General features: G+C 33.5%; 1 protein-coding gene across 1 annotated transcript; it reads right to left on the reverse strand.

The window, feature by feature from the left end:
- Positions 1-483: 483 nt before the first annotated feature.
- On the reverse strand, positions 484-2,077 carry LOC120158737 (probable xyloglucan 6-xylosyltransferase 5). The gene has a single exon (XM_039169517.1). The coding sequence runs from the start codon at positions 2,060-2,062 to the stop codon at positions 695-697; it is 1,368 nt and encodes a 455-aa protein (XP_039025448.1). The 5' UTR covers positions 2,063-2,077; the 3' UTR covers positions 484-694.
- Between the last annotated feature and the right edge of the window lie 13,320 nt (positions 2,078-15,397).

Genomic DNA, 15,397 nt, shown 5'->3' on the forward strand with positions numbered 1-15,397 from the left:
TAGACATCATTAAAAATATAATTTTATCATATCTCAATCAACATTTTAACATCCAAATTAGATTATCATCAATATTTTAATAAAAAAAGAGTTTGAAACATATAAATAATTAGGTGAATATTTTGTAAATTTTAATAGTCAGAAGACTCAACAAAACGTCTTATAGTGAAAATATTATTTTATAACTTTTAATAGTCAGAGACTCAAAAAAAAAACAACACTCTATAATGGTGATCTTTTGTATACTTTACCCATATCTTAATTTGATAAGAGTAAATGATAACATAAAAAATTTAACCTTCTAATTGACTGCTCACAAATACAAACTTCCCTCTTGGTTATTGTCCCCCTTTTTGCTGCTTCATCAAATAGACACGGAAACCGTATGTTTCATTCCATTCAATACCAAACAAAGAGAAATTCAAGACAAGTGAAATTCATGTCTAAATGCGATAAAAGAATGCAAAGAGAGATGAAGTAACATTGACAATTAAATTTCTTTCGTAAATCACTCAAATATCAAAGGAAGAAAAATTGAAAGTTAAATAAAGAATTCTACCACTTTGTTCTCAACAGCAGCACAGTGACAACAGATCATCAAAACTTAAACTTAAAACTGTTACCAAATTGAAATGGCTTTTCAACAAGAATGACATTACCTACATATTATGACACAGTAAATATGTTTCAATCACTAGCTCCGCGATTCAGTTTTCCCTTGCACCGAACGACGAATATCGAGCTGATCGACAATTTCCAAAGGAGTCACTGTCTCGTTCCTGATCCTCTTAATATTGGGGCCTAACAATCCCCTATGTCTAAACCCGTACAGCTTAAGCACCTGGTTATCTGCAAAGTTGAATGCCCTTTGCATGCTGCGCAAGCACCTCTCGACAGGGTAATCTCCATAACTCCCACAGGGCTTGCAACCAACAAAATGAGTCACAAACGGCCACCTCTCGTCTCCCAAGCCCGGATGATATTTCTCCATCATCTCCTCGTACCTATCAACCAACCCTGCCCAATAACCATGCAAATAATACTGATTCTCAAGAAACACTTTATCTATCCATGTTTCCTTTTGCGAAAGCAACAAGTAAATCAAAGCCGATTGATCATCGGCTTCAAATGCCGGCCTTCCTTTCAAGTTAGCAGTCAAAATTTTACCAGCCTCCTCACGAATAGGACCCTTAGGTCCCATTGGCGCCCACGCATCAAGCAAATCCAATGACCACTGGCAATTCCTAAACAGAAAACTCCCCGTATTCAAAGCAATCCACGACTTCTGCTCGAACATTAGATCGGGGTAACCATGAACAACCAAATTATACTTGTCATACTTGGACAAAGGAATCTCAAACACCATATCTGTAAAAAAAGCATCACTATCCATCCACCAAATCCACTCGATTTCAGGATGAGACAACATTAACCTCCTAATCAAAGGCAATTTCGCCCAATACCCAGCAAGCTCCCTATCTAAATGAGCCATATTATAAACAATTTCAATCCCATGAAGCCTACAATAATCAATCTTATTCTTTACCGCTTTCAACAAATAATGATCTCCTATAGCGTTATCACATGGGTTAGGGGGCGACCCAGTAACGAGCAAGATACGCGCTTTTCCATTAACAAAATTAGGGAATTCAGGGTTTTTCGAAAGCCAAACCTTACGCTGCTGATCCCAGTCCGATATTTTGGGTCCGAGTGTGTAGGTAACATTAGCATTGATCTCAGTTTCAAGAGGTTCGTCCGGGTCGGAATCGGAGCGGATCTCAGCAAGGATCCGGTTGGTTTCTTCGATTAGGTTTTGGTTGACAGCTTCAGCTTCGGAGCTCCCCAAATTGCCGACGCCGATCGTGCCCCGTAGAACGAGTATGGTAACAAAACCGCAGAGGATCGTGATTTTAATGTTGTTGAAGGTCTTGTGGATCTGCCTCCCACGCGGCATTCCGGCTAACATACGGGATCTTCCGCCACCAGAAGTGGCGTTGGTGGTGGCGGGTAAGCCACCGCCGATGGAAGATCTCTTTTGGGGAGTGAAGCTGTCCTGACCCATAAGGGTTATTCTGTCAAAAACAAGCAAAAACAGAGAAGTGAAAGAGGTCCAAGCTTTGTCTTCTATGAAAAATATAAATCTCTGTTAACGTCTATCTTTGTGTAAAATAAGCTCGTCAATGGCGTATGAACTGACACTGGCATCCCATGTATTTTTTTTGGTAGATTTCAAAGTGAAGAGAGATCTGAGAGAGAATTTAAAACTAAAAGATTGACCTGAAGGAGACAAAGGAAGAAAGATGGAAAGGGGGTAAGACTGGAATTAAACATCTGGAGTGGAGAAAACATTTTTTCTGTCCTTCCACTCACGGTCCATTTCTCTTATTTCCTGCTTTTAATTATTTCTTAGAATTAACTACATAAATGGTCATTGAAATATTAATAAGTTTTAACATAGTATAATGTTAAAATTAACCCTTAACATTTGTTAAAATGATCATTTTAACTCTTATTCTTTTTCTAGAGTATTTTGACCTCAACATTTTATTTTGGGGCAATCAGTCCCCTCCATAGATGAAAATTTGTAGTTAACACACGATTAACATTCCAAATAGAGGCCTTTTTACCATAAAATAAAACGTTGATAGCTAAAATGCTCTAGAAAAATTAATAGGGCCAAAGTGATCATCCTATCAAATGTTATGGGCCTTTTTTACCCTAAAATAAAAGGTTAAGGACTAAAAATGCTCTAAAAAATATTATAAATCAAAATTATTATTTTGATAAATATTGAGGTAAGTTTTAACATTATGTATTTTAATTTCAACATTGAAGTTCCAAAAATAAAAAATATTAATAACATTATCATTTTGTAATAAATTGATCATTTAGTCATTAATAGATGTTACTGCAGTCATATAAATATGATATGGCATGGTTAAGTGACTGAGTTGTCATTGTTTAACCATGTTGACGCCCTTTGACCAACCATTTTCACTTAAAAAAAGGTAAATTATACCATTAACAATCTAATTATTTAGTCCTTATATTTTTACCATCGATATTTTAATTTTGTTAATCAAACCACTTAACTATTTAATTGGTATCCATCAAGCCACTAACTGTTACACAATTAACGAAAATATTGACATGACAGTTAAAAAATTGGCATATGTAACCCCCTAGACACGAATTAGACGTTACGATTGAATCTAGATGGTCACATGTCGTATACAAAAATTTGTTCCATATTCAATAAATAAAATATGTATAACAGTAAAAGAACGAAAAGTTTCCAAGTAAATTTCATACGATAAATATATACAAATACTAACATTGAAAGTTCATATAAAACATGTCCAGAAACAAAATACATGTAATATAGATACGTAAAGACAATAGTAAAAACTCGTGTCACCGAAATATTATAGAAATAGGCATAAAGAAATATATAGTGGTACAAAACGGGGAACAATCGATCCTCATGATGTCAAGTCTACTAGTCTACTATCGGATAATATCTGAAAAGTTAAAAAAACAAAGAGTGAGCTAAAAAACTCAGTGTGCTCCTTGCGATGTATAAAAATATTCAGATAAATACTTTAGTAAAAATTATTTTATAAAACATGCTTTTAAAACATGAACAATACCCCCATATGAACACTAGAATGTGTAAGTTCCCCTGAACCATACACACATCTATATACTCGGTAAGAACGTTATACTAATAGCATAAGGACATGTGATAAGGACTTACCATGTGCACAAAATAGAGGAACATGTGGTAAGATCTTACAAGTAATAGAGTAGGCCTAAAATAATTCATCCAATCATAACCCCAATGATAGTAGTTATGTATGTATTTGAGTAAAAACGATATTATAATCCCTTAAAATATAAAAACATTCTATATTTCAAAATCAGATACAAAAGTATAGTAACTAGGGATCATGTCAGAAGTGTATGATAAATCAAATAACAAAACTCAATGCATATGGTAAATTAGATAACATGCAAAAAATTATTTAATATTATCATAATTCCAAACTAGTTCAAACATATAGCTTACAACAGTAATGTAACACCATCAGGAACACACATGTATCGGTCTGAGAAGTTTGGTACGATAGCCTACTATTGGGTCTTCCTATCATAGTCAGTGGCAATGCTATATCCTAAGAGTCCGGAGAATTATATCAAAATCCTAGTAAAATAAATAATAAACTTTAATTGAACAATTTGCGAAAATTTACGAGTAGCTCTTGAAGAACATGTATCGCACTTATTTGTCGAACGAGAAGCACCAAATCTAGTCATACCTCAATCAGGGAATCACAAGTACATTCATAAAAATATAACTCCAGATCAATTCCATAATCAAACCCCAAATAAATATGCAAAAATGCTAAAAATACTAAGCATTTGTTGTTTAACGGGATCGTTTCAGGGCTTTCGGATTAGAGTTTGGTGAAACAAACCACAAAATTGGAATCAGAATGTCAAAAAACATCAAGTAGTAAGTTTTTGAAGAAAATTCAACGGCGATCAACAGTTAATGGCAGCAGTCAGTGGTTAACAGTGATGATAACGGTTAACGGCTCTGCATGGCTTGGCTTGGCTCAACTCTGTTGGACCGATTTTGTCCGGTTTGATTCAGATAGATGGGTTGGTTTGGACGGGTTAGCGGGTCGAATTGATCCGCTTCTAGAAGGTCCACTAGGCGGTATACAAGCCCCAAGCGCAGCGGTGGCGCGTGCGGCCTTGTTTGTGGTCGGAAAATTCACGAAAAAAATTTTAAAATGCATTTAAAGGGATTTTGAGGCACTTACCAAGCTCAGTTCACAACGCTGAACGACAGAGAGCTCGATATTGACTTGTCGGAAACTTGATATTGCTCACCTCTCCACACGCCAACGATAGAGACTACAAAATGGACACCAATAAACTCGGAACGATGAAAGGATTCCAATGGTACAGGCGGTATGGCAAACAGAGCTACGATCATTAGAAATGTGAGAGATAGATTTTTGGGTTTCCAAATGGGGAAGGTTCCAGGTTTTGGTTTTTAAGCTAAACATTTATGAAAAATGGAAAAATCATGTCATTGGTCCTTAAGCTTTTGTTTCTTTTTAAATTTGGATCCGAATTTAATTAAAAATTTACTTTAGTCTCCGAATTTCAATTTAATCCCTAGAATTAACATTACAAAAATTTAGCCCCTAAGTTGGGATGTGACAGTATAATTGCACATTTAGTCCTTAATATTTATATATTCAATCAGTTTGGTTCTAATTTAAATTTAATTTAATAAATTAACTATTCAATCAGGATCTAACATGTGTTAGCACATGATCATGACATGTGTCATTAGTGACATGTGCACCACCTTATTTGATTTTTTATTAAATTTATTTTATTTAATTAAATAAATTTTCTATTCAATCAAATGGTGACACGTGTTACCTCTAATTGGTAGAAAATAAACTAGAGTTGAAACACATTTGTCAAGTTTGATCTTAGGACATATAAGAGGGGAGCAAAGCCTTAACCACTTAACCAAACACCTCATTTCGTTTAATCCTTATATCAACATTTTTTTAATATTATTAATGATAGAAAAACAAAGAAACAAAGACATTAACCACTGAACCAAACACCTCGTTTCGTTTAATCCTTATATCAACATTTTTTTTAATATTATTAATGATAGAAAGACAATCAAAGACATTCAAGTGATATATAATTTTAAATATTTTTATATTTTAAAAAAGACAAGGTTAATATTTCTATAATTTTAAATTAAATTTAATATTTTAAATGAAATTTATGAAAAAAATCAAATAATATAAAAACAAAAATATTTTATTTAAAAAAATATTTTAATTATTTTGGTTATATTATGCTTTCTATTAGAACTTCTTTTTGGTGTGTTTGTTCTGTTATTTTTATTGTTTTAATGTTTAATTACGTTAGTTTAATATTAGAATTTTTTTAGTTATTTTCCCGTTAATCTATTTTAAAATTTTTCCCTTGTTTTAGCTATTTATGTTTTATTTATTTTATGCTCGTATAAGAATATTATATTTATTTTGTTTAAAAATATTAAAAAATATTTTTATTTTATATTACTTGATTTTTTCATAAATTTCATTTAAAATATTAAATTTACTCTAAAATTATAAAAGTATTAAACTTATTTTTTTTAAAAAAATAAAAATATATTAAATTAAATATCATTTGAATGTTTTTATTTTTTTATATCATTAATAATGTTGAGAAATAAATAAATGTTTGTGTAAAGATTAAACTAAATGATGTGTTGATTCAATGGTTAAGGCTTTGCTCCCCACCTTTGGGCTCCCAAGAGCAAGCCCTACACATATGTTGTCATTTAATTCGATAGAAAATTGATTTGATTAAATTAAATTAAATTAAATTAAATTAATAAAAAATATCAAATAAGGTGGTGACATATGTCACTAACGACTCGTGCCATGATCATATGTTGACTCATGTCAGATCCTGATTAAATGTTTAATTTATTAAATTAAATTTAAATTAGGACCAAATTAATATAATATATAAATATTAAGGACTAAGTGTACAATTATATCAATTTTTAACTACCACAAAAACATTTCTGTCAACTGTTAACAGTTAGTGGCTTGATTGACAACAATTAAATAGTTAAGCGATCTGACTGACAAAATTAAGCGATCGGTGGCAAAAGTAAAAGGACTAAATAATTAGATCGTCAATAGTGTAGTTTATCCAAAAAATAAAACATAAACCTCAACCGATCTTCATTTTCTCTTCACCGGTCAGTCTCACCATGTTTGGTTTAGCACTTGAGGTGCGGGCGGAACTTATATATTGCCTTTGTTATTAATATTGTTATGCAATAGTGTTTAGGTTTTTATTTAGTTGTTAACTTTTGTTTTTTGTGTGTACAACTATCAGTGGGTAATATCTCTTGTGTATGTAAAAGATTCAAACTTAATATTTAGATAATTTTTCAAAAAACGTGTTTACTTTAACAAACATTTAATGTTTATTGTGTATGATTCTAAAATCAAATTTTGTGTTTTTCGTTTTTCAGTTTACAAGATTGGAAGGCAAGGCTAAAGATACCACCACCATATACTCGCTACATAATTGAGGTATATATTTCTCATATAGGTCCTTGTTAATGTTATAGTATAACAAAACTATAATTTTTTAAACTTTCTTAAAGGATCTGCTTTTATCAGTTATGTTTAGAACACAATTGCAGTATAAGTTCTTAGGTTTATGGATTTCACGTAGATAATCATAACCATCACCATATCTTTAGAATGGTAGATAGAAAATTGCCTCTTTATGTCATTCTGGTAATGCAGATGGAATAATTTTCTTTACTTCCAACTACCATACAAGTTTATGAATTGGTGATTGCATTATTGTATGGACATTTTTTTCCTAATAAATAACATTTGTTTTTGGACTTAAAAATTTGAGATCTAGCTGATCATAGAAATTCCGTTTGTCTATGGACTTAGACTTTCAGATCTAACCATCTTTTCCTAATTACTTTCATTTGAGAATTCTGCATTTCTTTCTTGGTTTTGCCATCGGTTCAGCAGTCCTGGTTTCCTTTGCTTTCTATTGTGCCTTTGTGAGTCGCATTGCCATCTCAATTGTTGATGTACTGACCCCGAAAATTTTTTCGACTTGCTTTTTAGGTTAATGCTTTCTTACTGGTTCTCTACTATGACCATGGAAAGTGTGGGGAGTGCATGTAACACCCGGATTTTAGGATTAGTGGCTTCGGATTAACTCGAGTGAATTGTAGTTAAACCCAAGAGTCCATCAAGAAGCTTTGTGTCAAGTTTAAGCTTGTTTGGGATTGGGTTAGGCCCAAATGAGTATAAAAGGGTATTTTTAATTGGATTCAAAGGGTGAAGGATTAATGGAGTAGTTATACCATTAAAAATATTAAAGGTTGAACTCATTAATTTGACGTGATGTCAGGAATGGAGGAGGGGTACAAAGCTGCTCCACCCCTTCTCATTTTCTCCACTTCTTTTTCTTCATGTCATTCTCTTTTCTTTCTTTTTCTTCCTCGTGTGAGTTACTAAAGGTGAAAACTTTGTTGTCTGCATTCCCTAGTTTGGATTAGCAGAGGTAAGTGGTGAAATCTCCATTCTTAAAGCTTCTTATCAAGCTTCATTTCTCTCTAGTTGGACATGGTAGCCATAGGTGGGAGTTTAGAAACCCTTGTTAAATCAGCTCATATTTGTGTTTTTGAGCCTGATGAAGCCTTTTTAACTTCTTTTTAAGTTCCTAAGAGAGTTAGTAACTCATTTACATGTCTTATGATTAGTGAAAGAGGTTGGGGAAAGCTTCAAAAGTAAAGGTAAGGAAAAATTTGTGCTTGGGTGAGCTTGATGTTATTTCTCAGCAATTAGGAGTAAGGTAACACAATTCTAACCTAACTATACCACTTGTAAGTCGACTTATTATTATCCATTAAACTCTATAAAGCTTTTCATAATATTTAAGAACCTTAAGAGAGATTTAGGGTTGAGAGGGAATGGCTTTTAATGTAAAAGAGAGCGATTCTTAGTTTGAGTATCGATATTGGATGAACAATATTGATATTGTTCTTCAGATAGACAAAACAAGGGGTTTTTATCTAGGTGGTATCGATACTCTGTTCATAGAGTGTCAATACTGTTCTTCGGGTATCAATACCAAGGGATAGGGTACCAATATCATCACTAAGTTTTAAATTTCAGTAGCAAAATTTGATATCGATACTCAAGCAGTATAGATACCCTAAACACAAAGTATCGATACTTTAAGTAAGGGTATCAATATTATATTATTTTCCCTAAACATTGAATCTAATTTGGGTATCGATACCTCAATAGAGAAGTATCGATACTCCATATAGGGGTATCAATACTATATGTCTTTCTCAAAACATCAAATGTGAATTTATTATTAGTATCAAAGATGGGTATCAATATTTGAAGGTCGATATCGATACTAAAAGCCTTAGTTGTAATACCCCAAATATCGACAAGTGATTATAGTGGAAAGATTTAAAATGTGATGGTTAATTTGAATAAATTGAAAAGTACAAGGATTTATTTAAGAAATTGTGTTTAAGACTTATTAGTAAGAATGGATGAATGGAGGGGCAATAGGTCGTTTAGAAGGAAATAAATTTAATATTCATTTCGTTTGGAATATTTATTAAGGGTCGAAAAGGGGAAATAGGAAAATCTAAAAACTTTGTTCTCTTCTTCTTCTCGTCGTCCCCGTACCCCCCATAGCAAAGGTAAGATTTCTTCAAGTTAGTTTTTCATTTCATTTATTTGTTGGGTTTGAAGCCTTAAGTGATATAAAGGCTTAAGGAAAGTTCAAGGATGATTAAAACTAAGAGATTAGTGAGCTATTAGAGATTTAAGAAAATGAGTTTTTGAGTGATTTGATGAAATATGGTCAGTTATTGGAGTTTAAAAGCATTTTTGACTTGTCAAAGAAATAAATAAAAGATTTGGAGCCTTAGAAGTGATTAAAAACATGTTTGAAAATTTGGTGTTATTCTTGGTTTTGAGTGTTCTTTGGAGATTTTGGATGATACAAGGAGATTTATAGGTGTAAGTTAGATGAGTTAAGTGATGATGAGTTTAATGGTATGGTTGGAGATAAGAGCAAGAGATTTAGGTAAATATTTTTTAAAAATCAAAGTGAAATATGTAAAATCTGGGTAAAGGTATTAGTACTGGAAGAACAGTACCAATACTATAAGGTTAAATTTGAGGAAAGCAGATGAACACGATAAACAATATTGATACTTATGCAAGTAGTATTGATATTGATGTGGAGGTATCGATACAAAGAGGACGGTATCGATACTGTAATTGAAAAATAGATTCCAGAAAGCAAAAATGGTATCGATACTAAAGTGAGTATCAAGACCATAGTAGAGAAGTATCGATACCAAAGAAGGGGTACCAATACTATCCAGTTTGAAATTTTAAGTTAGGATGAATTTTAATAGAGTTTGAAAATAATAGTACTTTTGAGTATTATTAGATGTATAAATGTTAGAAAGTATACTAACATTTGTATTGTATGTGTAATTATGGATTCTTGTGTAGATCGTAATCAAGCTCCTGAATCAAGCAAGCAAAAGGGCAAGGATAAAGTTGCCGAATAGTCGGACATCAATGAGGCATAATAGTGAAGCAGACCAGGTGAGTGCATTATTATGTACTTATATGAGATGAGGATGACTTGCGATGAGTCAACCTCGAAGGTTTTGATAAAAGTAGGTTTTACATTATTCTGATATATTTTCATAATGTTTATGGAATTGATTGTATGAATAATTTTAGAGTATGAGCTACATTTTGACATACTTTGTGTATGATGGTTATCGATCGATTTTGTTTAATGCATAAGTTGCATTTTCCTATGATGGTTATCGATCATTTTTTTAATGCCTATATTGCATTTTCGTATCAATACTATGTGTACTTTCGACACTATGTGTGCAACCCACGAAATTCATAATGAGTTTGTGAATTACCGTATCAGAACTATGTGTGCAACCCATGGTATTCATAATGAGTTTATGAATGACCATTTCGGCACTATATGTGCATTCATGGAATTCATAATGAGTTTATGGATTACCATTTCGGAACTTAGGTGCAACTCATGTACCTTGTATTCTCATTTAACATACATTGGGCAAATAAAGGGATAATTTGGAAAAATACTGATAGATAGGTATCCTGGGCATAGTGAATATAGTTTCACCGGTTAGGTGAAAAGAATTTGGTTTACTAAGCTATTTTTAATTACTCTTATGAATTGTATGATTTAATTCCTATTTTGATAGTCATGATATACTTATGTATGAGTTATACCTCATTTATATTATTATGCCTCACTAAGTAAATATTTAGCGTGTGTTGGTTTCACGCGTAGGTAATAGCATACTAGCGGAGTAATGAGTGTAACTTATAGCATCAATCAAAGGTTGCCTCATCGGTAACTGTATGAAAAATATGTATACTTTTGATATTATTAGATGGCATGTAATAGACTTATGAAAATGCTCTGGAAATGTATTTGACTTATAAGATTGTAGTATTTTAAAATATTGGAACTTTAAGGTTATTTTACTTACTAATAGTTACTGAATGTTTTTATAATTATTATATAAAATGTTTTATTTTTAGAAACAAAATTTTATTGGTTTGCAAATAAGGAAATTTTTCTAAAAGTCATGAGACACCTGTGACTTATGTACGGAAATTTTATGAGCATCCGATCCAGTCTGAAAATGCTAGTGCCCCAGTAAATTAGGGTATGCTAGTGCCAGAGTTTGGAGCTTTTATATAGGCTCTCAATGCATTATTGACTCGGTTTCAACCTCCTCCACCCCCTACTCCTCCAGCACCACAGATGTTGATTTATGGATGTTATGGATGAAGAGGATGAAGGTCTTATGGATGTTGATTTATGGATAAACGACGTTATGGCGATGCTTGAAAGTCTTCACTGCTCAGATTCTAAAAAGTTGGGCGGAGCTGTATCTTTACTTCGAGGATCAACTCTAGTGTGGTGGATAAATACTACGATGCATGCACCACCTGAGCAAGTGTCCTAGCAGTTCTTTCAGGAGGAATTTAAGAACAAGTACATTGGTGAGCAATTTAGACGGGTGATGCTGCTGAAGTTTCTTAATTTGAAATAAAGTGATCGAGCAATACATGAATACGAGGCTGATTATAACAAGCTAAGTCATTTTTCTACTGAAGTTGTTCCCATTGACAAAGCTCGACGTGATTGATTCATCGAGGGATTGAGGCCTAAGTTGAAAGAGATGATGTTGGCTTTAAACTTGCCTAGCCTGCAAGAAGTTATAAACCAAGCTAAGGCCCTTGAAAGAGATCAAGAGGAGACTCTAGTAGCAGAGAAGGGTATATAAACTGGAAAAAGAGTTGGAACATCTTCAACTTCCTATCATGCTAAGAGAGGCAAGGGTTCGAATTCCAGATACAATAATAGAGATGGTTCTGCTGCAGCTTCGTAAAAGAATAAGCAATCACAATCTTTGGCTGCTAGCTCAGGTAGAGAATTTAGAGATAGACTACTCCATGTTATACGTGTGGAAAATTTCACCGTGGAGTATGTAGATTGCTCAGTGGAGCTTGTTTCCTGTATGGTGAAACTGGTCACTATACTAGAAATTGTCCTAAGAAATCATTGGATAATTCAGTGCAACCTGAGAGATCAGTAGCAACATCTAATAGAAGCAGAGGAAGAGGTAGATCCAGAGGACAATCTGAGTCAATTTTGTGATAAGAGGCGCTGGAAGTAGCCATAATTTATAATATTATGACTAATGAGGATCAGGATGACCCGGAGATTTTAACATGCACATTTTATCTTTTTGATGAACCTGTATTTGTTTTGATTGACCCTAGTTCTACACACTCTTATATTAGTACAAATTTTATTTGAGCTAGAGGAATTTCTTTAGAACCAATCTTTAGTGCGATTATAGCGGTAAACCCTATGGGTCATAGTGCAAGAGTAACTCAGGTATGTAGAAAATGCTCGATTAAGATTCAAGGGGTTGTGTTCCCGACAAACTTGATGGAATTACCTTTCGATGAGTTTGAAATTATTTTGGGCATGGATTGCTTGTCTCCACATAATGGATAGGTTGACTGTCGCAAGAGGGATTATTTTTTGAAGGATGCGGAAGGCTCATAAATCATAGTAATCGGTGAAAAAACAAAATCACCCTCCAATGTGATATCATCAATGACTGCAAGGAAAATGATGTCGAAAGGATGTATAGTTGTTCTAGCTAACGTGATACACACTCGAATATTGGAAGCGAGATTAGATGATATTCCAACAGTTAGGAGTTTCCAAATGCTTTTTCGATAGAATTACCATGTTTACCTCTAGATTGTGAGGTGGAATTTAAGATTTATTTTTACCTGGGTTCTGAACATGTTTCTATGGCTTTATATCGAATGGATCCAACTAAGTTAAGAGAATTAAATGCCCAATTAAAGGAGATGCTCGATAAGGGATTTATCAGACCCATTGTTTCTCATTGGGGAGCACCTGTGCTTTTTGTGAAAAAGAATGATGGGTCTATGCGGTTATGCATACATTATCGACATTTAAATAAAGTAACAATAAAAAATAAGTATCCTCTTCCAAGGATTGATGATCTGTTCGATTAACTGAAAGGCGCATCAGTGTTGTCTAAGATATATCTTCGGTCAAAATACCACCAATTAAAGATTAAGGAGGAGGATATTTCAAAGATAACTTTTCGGACTCGGTATGGACATTACGAATTTATAGTGATTCCATTCGGATTGACTAATGCTCCTGCAAAATTTATGGATTTGATGAACCGAGTATTCCAACCTTACCTGAATCAATTTGTGGTGGTATTTATCGATGATATTTTTGCTATATTCAAAGTCAAGAGAGTAGCATGATGTTAATCTTCGTGTTGTTCTTCAGACCATTCAAGAGAAAAAATTGTATGCCAAATTATCCAAATCTGAATTCTGGTTAACAGTTTCTTGGTCATATAGTCTTCGCAGAAGGCATAAGAGTAGATCCCAAAAAGATTCAAGCTATAGTGGATTGGCAACCCCAAAGAATGTTTTTAAAGTTTAGAGTTTCTTGGGGCTTGCTCGTTATTATCAAAGGTTCGTTAAGAACTTTTCGATATTAGCTTCACCACTAAGTTGTTGCGGAAAGATGTGCCTTTGTTTGATCATAGAAATGCCAAGAAAGTTTTTAAATACTAAAGAGGATTGTAATAGAGGCACCAATGCTTGTACAACCTGAATCGGGTAAAGACTATGTAGTTTTTAGTGATGCATTTCATAAAAAATTGGGATATGTGCTTATGCAAGAAGGGAAAGTTGTGGCTTATGCCTCGAGACAGCTGAAGACTCACGAAAGAAATTACCTGACACACGAATTAGAATTAGCAGCGACCGTGTTTGCTTTTAAACATTTGACGTCATTATCTGTACGGTGAGCGGTGCCATATTTATACAAATCACAAAAGTCTAAAGTACTTGCTGACTCAAAAAGAACTAAATTTGAGACAGAGAAGATGGATCGAGCTTTTAAAAGATTATGATGTGACATCAATTTTCATCCAGGGAAGGCTAATGTGGTAGTTGATGCACTTAGCCTAAAGACTTTTGTAGCTTTATGAGCTTTGGAAGCACGTATGACATTAAAGGAAGATGGAACCTTGATTGCTGAGCTTATGCTAAAGCCGATGCTATTGGATTGGATAAAAGAACTGCAAATACATGATGGAAAATGTTTGGCAAGAATTACACAAGAAAAAAAGGTGAGGCCAAAGACTTCGAAATCAGGACTGATGAATGTTTATATTATCGTGAATGGCTTTACATTCCAGATAATGAGAAAATGAGGAAATATATTCTCTCCAAGGAACATTATAGTCCTTTAACGATGCATCTAGGGGGAAAAAGATATATCAGGATATAAAGAGTCGTTATTGGTGGCCTAGCATGAAAAGAGCTATATCATATTTTGTTGTAAAGTGCCTGACATGTCAGCAAGTGAAAGCTGAACATCAAGTACCTTTTGGATTGCTACAACCGATATCCATTCCTGAGTGGAAGTGAGAACGAGTTACAATGGATTTTGTTTCAGGGCTACCTTTGTCACCCAGTAAAAAGGACTCAATATGGGTAATTATGGACATATTGACCAAGACAAGTCATTTTATTCCAGTTAGAGTAGATTACTCGATGGATAAATATGCAGAGTTGTATTTAAAAGAGATAGTTTGGCTGCATGGAGTGCATATATCTATAGTGTCCGATTGAGACCAAGGTTTACTTCAAGATTCTGGAATTCTTTGCATGAGGCTTTGGGTACTCGATTGAATTTCAAAACAGCTTTTCATCAGCAGATATATGGCCAGTCAGAGCGAACTATTCAAATATTGAAGGATATGCTAAGGCCATGCATGATTGAATTCAAAGGATCATGGGAAATATATTTGCCTTTAGCGGAATTTGCCTATAATAACAGTTACCAATCAAGTATAAAGATTGCTCTGTATTAAAGTATTGTATGGAAGAAAGTGTCGAACACCATTAAATTGGTTTGAGCTAAAAGATCGAGATCTTGTTGACCCGGATTTAATGAAAGAAATGGATGATAAAGTGAAAGTTATCCAAGATAATATGAAGATAGCTTCCGATTGAGAGAAGTTCTATGTTGATCTAAAAAGACAAAAATTGAATATCAAGTGTGAGATAAGGTATTTTTGAAAGTATCGCCCTAGAAGAAAGTGTTGAGGTTT

This window comes from Hibiscus syriacus, unplaced genomic scaffold, assembly GCF_006381635.1.
Source record: "Hibiscus syriacus cultivar Baekdansim isolate YM2019G1 unplaced genomic scaffold, ASM638163v2 tig00111330_pilon, whole genome shotgun sequence".
In the NCBI taxonomy this organism is placed as follows: Eukaryota; Viridiplantae; Streptophyta; class Magnoliopsida; order Malvales; family Malvaceae; genus Hibiscus; species Hibiscus syriacus.

Excerpts from the sequence above, each read along its gene's own strand:
- LOC120158737 (XM_039169517.1), bottom strand. The coding sequence starts at position 2,062 with ATGGGTCAGGACAGCTTCACTCCCCAAAAGAGATCTTCCATCGGCGGT.